The sequence below is a fragment of the Hylobates moloch genome, unplaced genomic scaffold (genome assembly GCF_009828535.3).
Source record: "Hylobates moloch isolate HMO894 unplaced genomic scaffold, HMol_V3 SCAFFOLD_1, whole genome shotgun sequence".
Classification (NCBI taxonomy): domain Eukaryota; kingdom Metazoa; phylum Chordata; class Mammalia; order Primates; family Hylobatidae; genus Hylobates; species Hylobates moloch.
This window is the reverse complement of record NW_026652276.1, coordinates 11,385,987-11,403,456: the sequence shown is the minus strand read 5'-3', so window position 1 is coordinate 11,403,456 and position 17,470 is coordinate 11,385,987. Positions and strand designations below refer to the sequence as shown.

General features: G+C 36.6%; 1 protein-coding gene across 4 annotated transcripts in view; it reads left to right on the top strand.

The window, feature by feature from the left end:
- Nucleotides 1-17,470, top strand: part of SP140L (SP140 nuclear body protein like) — a 60,632-nt gene that overhangs the window by 19,386 nt on the left and 23,776 nt on the right. For 3 of the 4 annotated variants that reach the window (XM_032753993.2, XM_058437611.1, XM_032753991.2), the window contains 2 exons: nt 8,200-8,310; nt 8,939-8,992. The exons of the other annotated variant lie outside the window; for it this stretch is intronic. In XM_032753993.2, the coding sequence (XP_032609884.1) occupies nt 8,200-8,310; nt 8,939-8,992 (165 nt within the window). The remainder of the gene's footprint in view (nt 1-8,199; nt 8,311-8,938; nt 8,993-17,470) is intronic. 4 annotated transcript variants of the gene reach the window in all.

The window sequence follows — 17,470 nt, the reverse complement described above, 5'->3', positions numbered from 1 at the left end:
GAGCTTCCTGGCTGCTTTGTTTACCTAAGCAAGCCTGGGCAATGGCGGGCGCCCCTCCCCCAGCCTCGCTGCCGCCTTGCAGTTTGATCTCAGACTGCTGTGCTAGCAATCAGCAAGACTCCGTGGGCATAGGACCCTCCGAGCCAGGTGCGGGACACAATCTCCTAGTGTGCCGTTTTCCAGGCCCATTGGAAAAGCGCAGTATTAGGGTGGGACTGACCCGATTTTCCAGGTGCCGTCTATTACCCCTTTCTTTGACTAGGAAAGGGAACTCCCTGACCCCTTGCGCTTCCCGAGTGAGGCAATGCCTCGCCCTGCTTCGGCTCGCGCACAGTGCGCTCCACTGACTGTCCTGCACCCACTGTTTGGCACTCCCTAGTGAGATGAAACCGGTACCTCAAACAGAAATGCAGAAATCACCCATCTTCTGTGTCGTTCAGGCTGGGAGCTGTAGACCAGAGCTGTTCCTATTCCGAGATTTTCAATTTATGTTGGGTTTATGGAGGTGTAGCCCCATCATAACTGTAGGAGCATCTGTGCTGATTTATCCTTTGGATATATATTCAGCAGTGGGACTGATGGATCATATGGTAGTTCTATTTTTACTTTTTTTGGGGAAACTCCATACTGTTTTCCATAATGGCTGTACTAATTTACATTTCCACTAACAGTGTACAAGAGTTTCCTTTTCACCACATCCTCACCATTTATCATCTTTAGTCTTTTTGATAATAGCCATTCTAACCTGTGTGTGGTGATAGTCATTGTGGTTTTAATTTGCATTTTCATGATGATTTGTGATGCTGGGTATTTTTTCACATACCTGATGGTCATTTGCATGTGTTCCTTTGAGAAATGTCTATTTGAATCCTTTGCCCACTTTATAATCTGTTTATTTGTTGTTGGTTTTTTTTTTTAGTATTGAGTTGGTTGAGTTCCTTACATATTTTAGATATTAGCCCTTATCAGACGTATGGTTTGCAAATATTTTCTCCCTTCTGTAGGTTGTCTCTTCACTCTGCTGATTGTTTCCTTGCCCATGCAGAAACTTTTTAGTTTGATGTAGTCTCACTTCTTTATTTTTGTTTTTGTGATTGTGTTTTTGGTGTTATACCCAAAAACATAATTGCTCAGACCAATGTTGTGGAGCTTTTCCCCTGTTTTCTTCTAGTAGTTTTGCAGCTTCAGGTATTAAATTTAAATATTTAATCCATATTGGGTTGATTTTTTTCATGTGGCATGAAATAGGGTCTAATTTCATTCTTCTGCATGTGAAGATCCAGTTGTCCCAACATCATTTATTAAAGAGACTGTCCTTTCCCCATTGCATGTTCTTGGCAGCTTTGTTGAAAATCAGTTGACCAAAAATGCATGGATTCAAGCTCTCTATTTTGTTCCATTTGTCTATGTGTCTATTTTATGCAAGTACCATGCTCTTTTGATTATTATAGCTTTGTAGTATATATTGAAGTCAGGTAATGTGATGCTTTCAGCTTTGTTCTTTTTGCTTAAAATTGCTTTGGCTGATTGGGGTCTCTTGTGCTTTTATACAAATTTTTAATTGTTTTTCTATTTCAGAAAAAAATGCCTTTGAAACTTTTATATGACTTGTGCTGAATCTTTAGAGCACTGTGGATAGTATGAACATGTTAAGAATATTAGTTACTCCAATCCATGGACATGGGGTATCTTTCCATTTTTTTCTTCTTCTTCTATTTCTTTAATCAACATTTTAGAGTTTTCAGTGTACAAAGATTTCACCTCCTTGGTTAAATTTATTCTTAAGTATTTTCATTGTAAATTGGATTGTTTTCTTCATACCTTTTTCAGATAGTTCATTGTTAGTGTATAGAAATGCAACAGATTTTTTTATGTTGATTTTGTATCCTGCAACTTTGCTGAATTTATTAGTTCTAGCAGTTTTTTGGTAGAGTCTTCAGGGTTTTCTCTATATAAGATCATGTCATCTACAATTAAGAACAATTTAACTTCTTCCTTTCCACTTTGGATGTCTTTTATTTCTTTTTCTTGCCTAACTGTTCTGTCTAGGACTTGCAGTACTATGTTGACTAGAAGTGACGAGAATGGACACCCTACTCTTGTTTCTGATCTTAGAGGGAAAACATTCAACATTTTACTATCGACTATGATGTTAGCTGTAGGCTTGTCATATGTAGATGGTAGTGTTCTGAGGTACTTTTCTTCTATAACTATTTTGTTGAAAATTTTTATCATGAAAAGTTGAATTTTGTCCAATGCTTTTTCTGCATCTATTGGGATAGTCATATAATTTTTGTCCTTCATTCTATTAATGCAACGTATGACCTTTTGAGATTTGTGTGTTGAACCATCCATGCATCCCAGTGATAAAGCTTACTTTATCATGGTGAGTGTGCTGTTGAATTTGATTTGATAGTATTTTGTTGAGGATTTTTCACATATGTTTATCAGGGATATCATATATGTTTATCAGGGATATTGGCCTGTACTTTTCTTTTCTTATAGCGTCCTTGCCTTACTTTGGTATCAGGGTAATTAATGTTGGCTTCATAGACTGAGCCTACAAGTAGTCTCCTTATTCAATTTTTTAGACGAGTTTGAAAAGTATTGGTATTTATTATTTAAATGTTCGGTAGAATTCAGCAGTGAAACCATCTGGTCCTGGGTTTTTGTTTGATGGGTGGTATTCAATTCTGGATTACATCTCCTTAATCATTATTGGTCTGCTCAGATTTTTATATTTGTGTTGGTAGGTTGTATCTGTCTAGGAATTTACCCATTTCTTCTAGGTTATTCAATTCTTTGGTGTATAATTGTTCATAGCAATCTCTTATGGTCCTTTGTATGTCTGTGGTATGAGTTGCAGTGTCTTCTCTTTTATTTCTGATTTTATTCATTTGAGTCTTCTTTCTTTTTTCTTAGTCTAGCTAAATGTTTGTCAATTTTGTTTACCTTTTCAAAAACCAACTGTGTTTAGTTTATCTTTTCATTGTTTTTCTAGTCTTTATCTCATTTATTTCTGATCCGATATTTATTATTTCCTTCTTTCTACTAATCTTGGCTTTAGTTTTACTTTTTTGTCTGAAGTTTCCTAAGGAGTAACATTAGGCTGTTTGAGATCTTTCTTCTTTCTTGATGTAGGTGTTTATTGCTACAAACTTCTCTTCTTTGAACTGCCTTTGCTGTATCCCATCAGTTTGTTATGTTGTGTTTCCATTTTCATTTGTCTCAATATTTTTTAAAATTTCCTTTTAATTTATTCATTGGCCTATTGGCTGCTCAAGAGTGTGTTTAATTTCCAGGTATTTACAAAATTAAAAAACTCTTCTTGTTATTGATTTCTACTTTTATATCATTGTGGTCAGAAAAGATATCTGATATAATTTCAACCTTCATGACTTCAAGTTTGTAGCCTAATGTATGATTTATCTTGGAGAATGTTCCATGTACAAGTGAGAAGAATGTATATTTCACTCCTGTAGAATAGAATGTTCTTTATAATGCTGTTAGGTCTATTTGGTATAAAATATAGTTTACATTTTATTTGTCTTTGTGGATTTTCTGTCTTAATGATCTATCCAGTGCTGAAAGTAGGGTATTAAAGTCTTTTATTGTATTACAGTCTGTCTCACCTACAAATCTATTAATATTTATTTAATATATATTTGGTTGCTCACATGCTCACATGTTGGATGCATATATATTAGTGTGCAATTATTATGTCATCTTAACAAATTGACTCCATCATTATATAATGATCTTCTTTGTCTTGTTTTAGTATTCAATTTGAATTTATCTCATCTGATATAAGTATAGCTACTCCTTTCTTCTTTGGTTTGCATTTGCATGGAATATTCTCTTCTATCTTGTCATTTTCAGTCTATGTGTATCCTTAAAAGTGAAGTGAGTGTCTTGTAGGCCATAGATACTTGAGGTTTTTTTTTACTATTATTCATTCAGCCACTCCATCTTTTGATTGGAGAATTTAATCCATACTTAACATAATATAACTATTTATACTTAACATAATTATTGCTAGGTAAGTACCTACTACAACCATTTTGTTCATTGTTTTCTGGTTGTTTTGTGGATTATTATTATTATTATTATTATTATTTTTGGAGACGGAGTCTCACTCTGTCACCCAGGCTAGATTGCAGTGGCTTGATCTTGGCTCACTGCAACCTTCGCCTCCGGATTCAAGCAATTCTCCTGCCTCAGCCTCCCGAGTAGCTGGGACTACAGGCGCATGCCACCAAGCCTGGCTAATTTTTTGTATTTTAGTAGAGATGGGGTTTCACCATGTTACCCAGGCTGGTCTCGAACTCCTGAGGCAATCTGTCCGCCTCGGCCTCCCAAAGTGCTAGGATTACAGGCGTGAGCCACCATGCCCAGCCTGCTTTGTAGATTCTTTATTCCTTTCTTTCTCTCTTCCTTCATTTGTGATTAAGTGATTTCCTCTAGTGGTATGCTTTGACTCCTCTTTAGCTTTTGTGTAAATGCTATAGGTTTTTGCTTTGTGGTTAGCATGAAGCTTACAAAAAATATCTTATAGTTATAATAGGCTGTTTTAAGCTGATAGCCTACAAAAACTCTGTACTTTAACCTCTCATTTTATTTTTATTTTATTTTTCCTTTTTTTTTTTTTGAGACAGAGTCTCACTCTGTCACCCAGGCTGGAGTGCAGGGGCATTATTATGTCTCACTGTAGGCTTGACCTCCTAGGCTTAGGCTACCCTCCTGCCTCAGCCGTCCAAGTAGCTGGGACCACAGGTGCGTGCCACCACACCTGGCTAATTTTAAAAATTATTTGTAGAGACAGTGTATCACTGTGTTGACCAGAGTGGTCTTGAACTCCTGGGCTTCAATGATCCTCCCACCTCAGCTTCCCAAAGTGCTGAAATTACAGGTGTGAGCCACTGCACCTAGTCTCATATTAAATTTTTTATATCACAATTTACATCTTTTTATATTGTGTGTTCCTTAACAAATTATTGTAGCTAGGCTGGGTGTGGTGGCTCATGACTGCAATCCCAGCACTTTGGGAGGTTAAGGTGGGTGGATCATGAGGCCATCCTGGCCAACATGGTAAAACACCATCTCTATGAAAAATACAAAACTTAGCTGGGCATGGTGGCACGTGGCTGTAACCCCAGCTACTGGGAAGGCTGAAGCAGGAGAATCGCTTGAACCAGGGAGTTGGAGGTTGCTGTGAGCCGAGATCACACCACTGCACTCCAGCCTGGCAACAGAGAGAGAGAGACTCCATCTCAAAAATTTATATATTGTAGGTATTATTATTTTTAAGTTTTATCTTTTAACTTTTATACTAGAGATGTAAGTGGTTTACACATCACTATTACAGTATTAGCATATACTGTATTTTGACTGTGGACTTATTTTAACAGTGAATTTTGTATTTTCTTTTGTTTTTATTTTATTAGTTAGCATCTTCTTCTTTCAGCTTAAATAATTCCCATTAGTATTTCTTGTAAAGCAGGTCTAGTGGTAATGAACTTTCTTAGCTTTTGTTTGCCTAGGAAAGTCTTTATCTCTCCTTCATTTCTGAAGGACACCTTTGCCAAATACAGTATTTTGGTGGGCAGTTTTTTTCTTCAGCACCTTTAATATGTCATTTCACTGTCACCTGGTGTGTAAGGTTTTTGCCAAAAAAGTTCATTGCTATCTTTATTGAAACTCTCATATAGGTTATTTGTTTCTGTTCTCTTGCTGCTTTCAGGATCCTCTCTAAGTTCTTGAATCTTGACAGCTCATGTTGGTATAGTCTTGTTTAGATTGAATCTTTTGACCTTCCAGTACATGAAGATTTATGTTTTTCATCAGATTTGCAAAGTTTTATGCTATTATCTCTTTAAATAATCTTTCTATCCCTTTGTCTTTCTCTTGTCCTCTATGAATTTCTGCAACTCAAATATTTGCTCTTTTCACAGTCTCATAAATCCTGTAAGTGTTCCTTATTACTTTTCATTCTTTTTTCTTTTTCCTTCTCTAGCTGTATTTTCAGACAACCTGTCTGAGTTCAAATTCTTTCTTCTACATGATCAATTCTGATATTGATGCTCTTTGTTGCATTTTTTCATTTTATTCATTGTATTTTTCAGCTCCAGAATTTGTTTCTTTTTAAAAATAATTTCAATCTCTGCTAAATTTCTCATTTTGGTCATTTATTGTCTTCCTGATTTCAGTGAATTGTTTCTTGGTATATTCTTGAAGTTTGCTGAGATTCCTTAAAACAATCCTTGTAAATTCTTTGTGAAGCAATTCGTTATCTTCATTGCTTTGGAGTGAGCTATGAGGAGATTATTGTGTTCTTTTGATGATGTTATGTCTCTTTGGTTTTTCACGTTTCTTATTACCTTGCATTTATATCTGTGCATTTAAGGAAGTAAAGACTTATTTCAGCCTTTGTAGATTGGCTTTGTTTGGGAAAGCCTTTCACCCTACTTAGAAATTCTAGGAAGTACATCTTGCATAGACCAAAGAAAGGCTTGCTGCTGAAGGTGCCTAGGATAATCAGTGGGCAGGTCTATGCTGGGGCAGGCCTTGAGCCAGAGTCTGCAGGGATCTACACCACTGATGCAGCCCTCTTCAGGCACTTCAGTGAGCCTGAAGACCAGTGCATGAGAGGCAGCTTGGTACTGGGATGAGACTGAAGGCCAGAGCCACTGGTAGTAGTCTGGGTTCACTGAGGCTGAAGTAGTGCTGGGGCAGGCTGGAGACTGCATCTGTAAGGGCTGGCCTGGAGCCTGGGGCTTCAGGATTCAGCCTGGGTTCAGTGTGAGCTTGGAGGTTCAGACCATGTGTACCACCTGGAGTATCTACAAATAAGGAAACTGCTGATTTTATATAGAGTTTTAGGAAACATAGTTCAGGCACTACAGACTTTCAGAAACAGGAGTGTATGAATAGTTTAGCATTTAGCCATCAGCACAGGCTTTCTGGAGGGGGCTGCTGCTGATTGACTGGCCTTCAGATGTGTAGAACTGCTACTGATGGGCTAGCTCTCAGAAATGTGGTTAGTGATATAAGTAATCAATGGCCAATTAGAACAAGTTGAAACAGTTACTTCTTACTACTTTCTTTTTGTTTGTTTGTTTTCTTGTTTTTGAGACTGAGTCTCTCTCTGTCACCCAGACTGGAGTGCAGTGGCACAATCTCGGCTCACTCACTGCAGCCTCTGCCTCCTGGGTTCAAGTGATTCTCCTGCCTCAGCCTCCCAAGTAGCTGGGATTACAGGCACATGCCACCACGCCCAGATAATTTTTGTATTTTTAGTAGAGACAGTGTTTCACCGTGTTGGCCAGGCTGGTCTTGAATTCCTGACTTAGTGATTCGCCCACCTCAGCCTCCCAAAGTGCTAGGATTACAGGTGTGAGCCACCGCACCTGGCCACTTCTTACTGTTTTCAAAGAACATTAGTATTTTCTGGAATGATAAGAGCTTTTTAATTTTTTCTATTTTACTCTCAGGACTACAAGTAGAAAAGTAAAAGTAAAGAAAAGGAGAAGGAGGTGCAAAACACGGGAAGAGCATGACTCTGTTATATGTCAGGTGTGATTATTGGAGCGGGTATATTTTTTTCCAGAGAGCACTTCATCTTGGCTCAGAATATTAATGTGCAGCATCACAGCACTGGGAACTCTTCTCTGGTCACTGTCTAGAGGTCACCCAAGGAATGTGTGTGACCTCTAGAAGCTGAAAAGACAAGGAAATAGGTTGTCCTCTCCAGACCCCAGAAAGGAATAAAGGCCTACTAACATAATGACTTTAGGCAGTGAGACCCATGTCACACTTCTCACTGACATAACTGGAAGATAATAAAATGCAATAATAAAAATAAAATAACTTTTTTGTTTCTCATTAGTATCTGGTGAACTAGAAAATTACCAAATGACCAAAGAAGGAGAATCAGAAGAGCTTGCTTCTAGCTTGCTATGATGTGATGTACCAAGTAATTATGACTTAAAAATATTAAAAACAGAAACAGAGTTCTGATAATGAAAAAGAGACAAAAGAGGACAAAAAGGGAGACTTAAAGGAAGAGTCAAATATAAGGAGGAGCAGTGAAAGAAGATTTCGGAGGAAAAAGTAGAGAAGAGGGCAGCAACCAGGGTGCAGAAAAAAGGGTTATTGGGGCAAATTAAAAGTTCATAAATCATAATTTTGCCCCCGGAGCAGAGCGACCAGCATGTGAAAATGAGAAGTGCTCCTATGTCATGCGTTTCTCAGAAGAAGTGCCAGAAAGCCCAGAAGCAAAGAAGGAAAGTGACCAAGCATGTGGCAAAATGGGTAGGGCTGCCAGAGGGCTGTGGGATGGGGTGGCTCAGTGGGCCCCACAGACCCTGGGAAGAGTGGAGGGAGGTGCTCCAATCTGCCCAGAATCCTGTTCTCTGCATTTGCTTCACCCAAGCCTTTGGGGAACTGCAGGGAGGCAAGAGATCATTATAAAGTTTTACTTATCAAGATGGGCTCTGTTGATTACATATGGGTGATGTCATAGAATGGTGCTCTTTAAAGTGGCAGTTATCCTGTTTATTGCATTAATATGTTAAGTCACACTCAATATTCCATGGAACCCAAGATAACCCAGTGAACTTCTGCTAGTAGATAATACTGTCATTTTGCTACACCTAAGAAAGGCCTCACCCAAAAGACAACTAATCCCGGTACTTAATTGTCAGGGGGGAAGACTGCAGGTCTACTCTTAGCCCAACATGTATTTTTGATAGAAGACCCAGGGCCCATCCTAGACTCCTAGTTCTCAGTTCAGTGGGTTTTTGGTTCCTCTAGAAGAAAGAGAGGAATGAGTATCCAAACATCTTTATAAACTCAAGCCTTCTATAGTATGAATTGTCCTAAAATCTATAACTTTTATTTATTAATTTCTGTTTCCTCACCACCACTTGTTATTTTCTAGATACTGTGGATATTGCAAACAACTCCACTTTGGGAAACTCCAAGAGGAAAACAAGTAAGAATAAATAAGAATTTACTTGCTTTTGATGTTACAAATACATTTTTAATGCCAGAGTTTTCTTTTTGTCATTGTTATTATTTCTGTTATTATTTGCAATACTGTGGTAGACAGAATGATGGCCACCCCAAAAAATGTCCACCTCCTAATCCCTGGACTTGTAATATGCTATCTTACATGGCAAATGGGACTTTACAGATGCAATTAAGTTAGAGACCTTGAAATGGGGAGATGATCCTGGGTTATGTGATGGGCCCCATCTAATCTTGTAGGCTTTAAAGAGTGGAGAACTTTTCCTGGCTGTGGAGAAGGGAAAATGTGACTATGGAAGAATCGTCATAAATATGTAATGTTGCAGGCTTTGAAGATGGAAGAGGGAACCAGGGAATGTGGGTGACCTCTAGAAGCTGAAAAAACAAGGAAATAGTTTGTCCTTTCCAGCCCCCAGAAAGGAATGAAGGCCTACACCTTGACTTTAGGCAGTAAGACCCGTGTCACACTTCTCACTGACATAACTGGAAGATAATATATTTGTGTTGTTTTAAACCACTAAATTTGTGGTAATTTGTTACAGCAGCAATTAAGAGTAATACAGATTTTAGTACTTGGCAGTGGGGTGTGGCTATCACATATTCCTGAAAGTACTGGGGTGTCTTTGAGATTGGGCAGTGGAAAGAGGTCGTAAGAATTTTAAATAGTGTGATAGGAAAATCCTAGATGAAAAAATGGAAATTAAGTCAATTAATAACCCTACAATGGCCTCTAAGTGCTCAAGTTAAAGAAAGAGTCACATGTACTCACTTTAAATAAAAATCTAGAAATGATGAAGCTTAGTGAGGAAGCTATGTCAAAAGTTGAGATAGGCTGAAAACTAGGCCTCTTGCAGCAAATAATTGGCCAAGTTATGAATGCGAAGGAAAAGTTCTTGAAGGAAATTAAAAGGGCTACTCCAGTGAACACTTTAATGATAAAGCGGAACAGTCTTACTGCTGATGTGGAGAAAGTCTGAGTGGTCTGGATGAAAGATCAAATCAGCCACAACATTCCCTTAAGCCAAAGCCTAATCCAGAGTAAGGTCTTAACTTTCTTCGTTTCTCTGAAGGCTGTGAGATGTAGAAAGATTCATAAGAAAAGTCTGAAGGTAACAGAGGCTGGTTCATGAGGTTGAAGGAAAGAAGCTGTTTCATAACATTAAAGGGCAAGGTGAAGCAGCAAATGCTGATGTAGAAGCTACAGCAGGTTGTCCAGAAGCTCTAGCTAAGGTCATTGATGGAGTTGGCAACACTAAACAACAGATTTACAGTGTAGACTAAACAGCCTTCCATTGAAAGAAGATTCTATCTAGAACTGTCATAGCTAGAGAGGAGAAGTCAATGCCTGGCTTCAAAGCTGTACAAGACGGGATGAGTCTCTTGTTAGAGGCTAATGGAGCAGGTGACTTTCTCTTGAAGCCGATGCTCATTTACCATTCTGAAAGTCCTAGGGCCCTTAAGAATTATTCTAAAACTACTCTGCCTGTGCTCTATAATTGGAATAAAGCCCAGATGAGAGCACATCTGTTTACAGCATGGTTTACTGAATATTTTAAACCCACCATTGAGACATACTCCTCAGAAAAAAAGACTTTTCAAAATATCACTGTTCATTGACAGTGCACGTAGTCATCCAGGAGCTCTGATGGAGGTGTACCAGGTGATTAATGCTATTTCCATGCCTGCTAACACAACATCCATTCAGCAAGCCCATGAATCAAAGAGTAATTTCAACCAGCAAGTCTTAATATTTAAGAAATACATGTTGTAATGCTATAGCTGTCTTTATACATAGTGATTCCTCTGATGAATCTGGGCAAAGTCAGTTGGAAACCTTCTGGAAAGGATTCACCATTTCACATGTGATTAAGAACATTCATGATTCATGAGAGGAGGTCAAAATATCAACATTAGCAGGAATTTGGAAGAAGTTGATTACAACCCTTATTGATGACTTTGATGGGTTTAAGACTTCAGTGGAGGAAGTCACTGTAGATGTGATGGATATATCAAGAAAACTAGAATTAGAAGTGGAGGTTGTGGTGGTTCACACCTGTAATCCCAGCACTTTGGGAGGCCAAGGCAGGCAGATCACCTGACATCAGGAGTTCAACACCAGCCTGGCCAATATGGTGAAACCCTGTCTCTACTAAAAATACAAAAATTAGCTGGGCGTGGTGGCTTGTGCTTGTAGTCACAGTTAGTCAGGAGGCTGAGGCAGGAGAATCGCTTGAACCCGGGAGGCAGAGGTTGCACTGAGCAGAGATTGCACCACTGCACTCCAGCCTGGGCAATAGAGTGAGACTCCATCTCAAAAAAAAAAAAAAAAAAAAAGACGTGGAGCCTGATGACGTGACTGAATCGCTGCAATCTCATGATAAAACTGAGTGGATAAGGACTTGTTTATTATGGATGATTAAAGAAAGTGGTTTCTTGAGATGGAATCTGCTCCTGGGAAAGATGCTGTGAACATTGTTGAAATGACAACAAAGGATTTAGAATATATTCGTTGATAAAGCAGCAGCAGGTTTTGAGGGAATCTACTGTGGTAAAGTGCTATCAATAGCTTTACATGTTACAGAGAAATCTTTCGTGAAGTCCATCAACACAGCAAACTTCATTACTGTCTTATTTTAAGAAATTGTCACAGCCACCTCAACATTTATCAACCACCACAATGATCATTCAGCAGCCATCCACACCCAGGCAAGACCCTTTACCAGCAAAGAAATTATGATTCGCTGAAGGCTCAAATGATTGTGAGCATTTTTTGAGCTATAAAGTATTTTTAATTAAGGTATGCCCATTGACTTTTTAAGACATAATGCTATTGCATATACTTAATAGACTACAGTATCGTGTAAACGTAATTTTCATATGCACTGGGAAACCAAAAAAATTTCTTGCTTTATTGCAATATTCACTTCATTGCAGTGTTCTGAAACCAAACGTGCAATATTTCTAAGATATACCTATATGTTTTATCCCAAAGATGTTTGAAATTTTTATCTGATCAAATCTGTCAGTCTTTTCATTTATGGTTTCCAGGTTTTGTGTACAATTTACAAATATATTACCCTCCTTATAATTTGAAAACATTTTTACTTGCTTATAGAATATTTGAAGTACTTTTTAATGTTTAAATCTATAACACACATAGAATTCATTTACTGGTGTATGATGTGAGATGATAATTAAGAGATATAACCCCAATACTTTTTTCTTCATGATTTGAAACATGATTTTATATATGTTTTCCAATATACACAAATCTGTGTCTTATCACATTTCCTTATCCATTCATCTGTTGATGGAGACTTAGGTTGTTTCTATGTCTTAACTACTGTGAATTATGCTGCAATGAACATGGGGGTGCAGATATTTCTTTGGTTTCATTTCCTTTGGATACATACCCCAAAATTAGATTTCCGAATGGTATGTTTTTCTATTTTTAATTTTTTAGGAACCTCCATACTCTTTTCCATAATGGCTGTACCAATTTACATTCCTACTTACAGCATACAGGAGTTCCTTTTTTCCACACGCTCGCCTATACTTGTTATCTCTTGCCTTTTTGATAATAGCTATCCTAATAGATGTGAGGTGATTTTTCATTATAGTTTTGAGTTACATTTCTCTCATGGATGGTGAGTGATATTGAGTGCTTTTTTATAACCCATTGGCTATTTATGTGTCTTCTTTGGGAAAACGTTTATTCAGATCCTTTGCCCGTTTTTAAATCAGGTTATGACATGGTTTGGTTTGGTTTTTTTGCTATTGAGTTATGTGAGTTCCATATATATTCTGGGCAGTAACCCTTATCAAGTACATGGTTTGCAAATATTTTCTCCTATTCCATAGGTTGCCTTTTCATTTTTAAAATTATTTCCTTTGCTGTACAAATCTTTTAGTTTGATGTAGTTCCATTTGCTTATTTCTGCTTTTGTTGCCTGTGTTTCTGGTGTCTTATCTAAAAAATAATTGCCCAGACCAACATCGAGGAGCTTTTTCCCTGTTTTCTTCTTTGAATTTTATGGTTTCAGGTGTGACGTTTAAGTCTTTAATCTATTTGGAGTTAATTGTTGTATATGATGTAAGCCAAATATCTAATTTCATTATTTTGCTTTTGGATATTCAGTTTTCTTAGCACCATTTATTGAAGAGGCTATCTTTTCTCCATTATTTATTCTTGGCACCCTTGTCAAGATTAAGTGCCCCTTCTTGACATTTGTATTTATCACACTGCTGGAAGTCCTAGTCAGAGCAATTAGGCAAGAAAAAAAAGTCATCCAAATTGGAAAGAAGTTAAAATTAGGAGATATACCTAATGCTAAATGACGAGTTAGTGGGTGCAGGAAATCAACACGGCACATGGATACATAAGTAACAAACCTACACATTGTGCACATGTACCCTAAAACCTAAAGTATAATTAAAAAAAAAAGAAGTTAAAATGTCTCTGTTTCCAGGTGACATTATCTTCTACGTAGAAAACCCTATAGACTCCACCAAAAAACTGTTGGAACTAATAAATAAATTCAGTAAAGTTGCAAGATTTAAAGATCAGTTTTGTTTTTATGCACTAACAATGAACTATCCAAAAAGAAATTAAGAAAACAATCTCATTTACAATAGCAACAAAAAGAATAAAATGGGAACAAATTTAACCACAGGTGAAATATTTGCACACTGACAACTATGACACTGATGAAAGAAATTGAAAAAGATGCAAATAAATGGAAAGACATCTCCTGTTCATAAACTGGAAGAATATTATTAAAATGTCCATACCACCCAAAGTGATCTGGATAGTCAATGAAATCTCTATCAAAATTTCAATGACATTTTTCACAGAAATAGGAAAAAGGAATCCTAAAATTTGTATAGAACCATAAAAGACCCAAATAGTAAAAGTAATCTTGAAAAAAAAGAACAAAGCTGGAGGCATCACACTGTATGATTTTAAACTATATTACAAAGCAAGAGTAATCAAAACAGTGCTGGCATAAAAACACACATAAACCAATGGAATAGAATAGGGAACCCAGAAATAAACTCATGAATGCATGTTCAAGTAATCTTTGATAAGGGCACCAACAATAGGATTTTCTTTATGTAAATGTTCCACATTTTCATTTTTATTATCTGCTTTATAGAGCTATATATAAAACAAATTCATCACCTTAAGGTATAACTGAATTTGTTTTAACAAATGTGTGCAGTTATATAAATACCTCCACAATCATGACATATATCATTTCCATCACCCCAAAGTCCACTTGTGTTCTTCTCAGCTCTCTCTGATTCTTGACGACAGCTGATCTGTTTTCTGTTCATTTGTTTTTTAAGAAATGAGGCCTCACTACGTTGTCCAGGATGGCCTCAAACTCCTGGGCTCAAGTGATCCTCATGCCTCAGATTCCAGAGTAAATGGGAATACAGGCATGTACAACTCACCGACCCAGGTTGTTTTTTTTAAATGCTGATCTGTTTACATCACTCTAGTTTTGTCTTTTCTGGAGTTTCATATAAATGAATTCATACAGTATTGAATTTACTTATGTTTAGCCCCTGTCACTTAACATAATGCTTTTGAGATACATCCATGTTATTGTGTGTGTTCATAGTTACTCTATTTTTCATCGCTGAGAAGTATTTCTTTATATGAATACATTACAGATAGTTTATTCACCTGTTGATAGGCATTGAGGTGTTTCCAGTTTCAGCTATTACAAATAAAGCTGATAGGAACATCTGAACACAAATCTTTGGGTTGGGCATGTTTTATTTTGGGGGGTGAATGCCCAGGAGTGGTGCTATTGGGTCATATGAACATACATATATGTTCAGTATTTTAAGACTCTGCCAAAATGTTTTTCAAAATGATTATGCCCTCTTGCATTCCCACCAGTAATGTGTGAAGCTTCTCATTGCTCCACATACTCACCAATACTTGATAGTGTTAGTAAAACTTTAATTTTTTTATAAAGTCTACATTTACCATTTTTTTGTTTATAATCTGTGATTTTGAGGTTCTATTTAAGGAATCTTTTCCTAACTCAAGAACCTATGTTTTCTTCAAGTTTTTGGTGTTAGCACTTATTTAGATCTATATCCCATTTTGAGTTAGTTTTTGAATATAGTTTGAGCTAAAGATTGATTTCTTTTCTTTTTTTGCATATGGATATTCAATCATTCCAGCATAATTTGTTGAAAAAAGTATCCTTTTTGCATTGAATTAGTTACTTTGACATCCTTGTTGAAAGTCAGTTGGCCATATATGTTTAGGTCTACTACTTGACTTTTTTTCTGTTCCATTTATCTGTATGTCTATTTTTATGCCAATACACCATCTTGATTACTACAGTTTTACAAATCCTGAAATCAGGTAGTGTAAGACCTCCAGTTTTGTTTTTCAGAATTGTTTTGGCTATTTCAGACCCGTGCATTTTGAAGATTCTTCTATCTTGCAGCTCAGCTACTGTCAAGATTACATCATTGTCCAAGGTGCTGGCTAAGCTCCAGCTATAATATCCATGTTCTAGGCCATCAGAAGGAGAAAGGGTGAAGACCAAAATTATCTTCCCCAGAGGCCTATTACTTTTGCGAGAAGTTTTCTGCAGAACTCCCGTCCTCCCACAATATTTTACTCTCATCTTAGTGGTCAGATCTTAAACTGGTGGCCATGTCAGGTGTAAGAGAGGTTATGAACTGTGGTTTTTCTCTGGAAATACTGAAGTCTGCAGTCTTGGAGGTATTCTGTTAGTTGATCAGGAGTGGAAAGTAGATATGTGGAAAACAATATGAATTGACTTCGCCAATTCTTTAAAATTTGTTGAATGTTCCTTTGCATCCTAATGTGTGGTCATTATTTGTAAATGTTCTATGCCACTTGAGAATAATGTACATTTGAACTATTTGTTAGGCTCTGGCTTCACTCCATGCATATCTTTATAAAGCACAACTTTGTTGTTTAAATTTGGGTTCATAGTAATTTATTTCCTCCATCAAATTTGTATAGAAACTTGTTGAATTCTCACACAAGGTTGTATATTTGCCAATTCCTCATTTTGTTCGTTTTCTTTAAATATGTTGAGGCCATTAATGACTTTATAACTTCTTAGTGGATTTCTTTTCTTTTATCATTATACAGCATTCTGCTTTATCCATACTGATGCTTTTGCCTTAAAATCTCTTTTACCAAGTGCTAATGTTATTATACAAACTTTTTTTCATATTTTTCACTCAATTTATGTTAAGCCATTTTGTGCAGGTTTGTTTTATGTCTCTTGTAACAGCACTTAGCTTTTGCAATTTTATCTGATAATCTTAGCTTTTTAACGAATTTTTATTTGTTTTCATTTATTATGATTCCAGATGTATATGGACCTATATCTTCTGTGATAGTGTTGACCATTCTTAATTTCTGTTTTTTTGTGTGTCTCTTTCCTGATTTCTGATGGATTGATATAAAATTCTATATTATCCCTTTTCCCCCTGCTGGTTTGGAAATTAAAGACAATATTTCTGTAATCTTATTAGTCATGCCCCAAACCCCAGAGATGACAAGGATCTTGTAATGGTTTCACTACAAATTGAATACCCCATCTCTACCATTTGGCTATTATTAATATTTAATTTTTAACTATAAATTTTGAAACTATTATTTTTACAGTCGATGTTTACTTAAATCAATTTTTTAAAATCATTTTATGTACTCACCATTGTTCTTTTTCTTTGGTTTCACTTTTTGTCTAGCTGAAGTAAATTCTTTAGTTTTTCTAGTGAGTGATCTCTAAGTGGTAAATTCTCTAAGTGCTGTATGTACAAATTTGTCTTTCTTTTGATAGAAATTTTTAGCTAGGTTAAAAATTCTAGGTTGATATTTATTTATTCTCAGTATAGTAAAGTGATTACTACATTGTCTTCTGGAATCTGTGGTGTGGCTAATAAAAATCATTCTTTTATTGTAACTATAACTTCTTGGTAAATATTCTGTCCTTTCTCTCTAAAAGCTTTTTTCCCCAATTTTTAATCATGAAAATTTTAAGCATGCAGAAGACTTGGGAGAATTGTACACTAAACATCAATATACTTTCACACAGATTCACAATTAACATTGTATCATTCCTGCTTTATCACTTTTCTATCTGTATTAGTCCATTTTTACACTGCTGATAAAAACATACCCAAGACTGGGTAATTTATAAGGAAAAAGAAAAGAGGTTTAATGGACTCACAGTACCATGTGACTGGGGAGGCTTCACAATCATGGCGGAAGGTGAAAGGCACGTCTTACATGGCAGCAGGCAAAGACAGAGTGAAAAACAAGTGAAAGGGGTTTCCTTTATAAAACCATCAGATCTCATGAGACTTGTTCACTACCATGAGAACAGTACAGGGAAAACTGCCCCCCTGAGTCAATTTTATCTCCCGCTGGGTC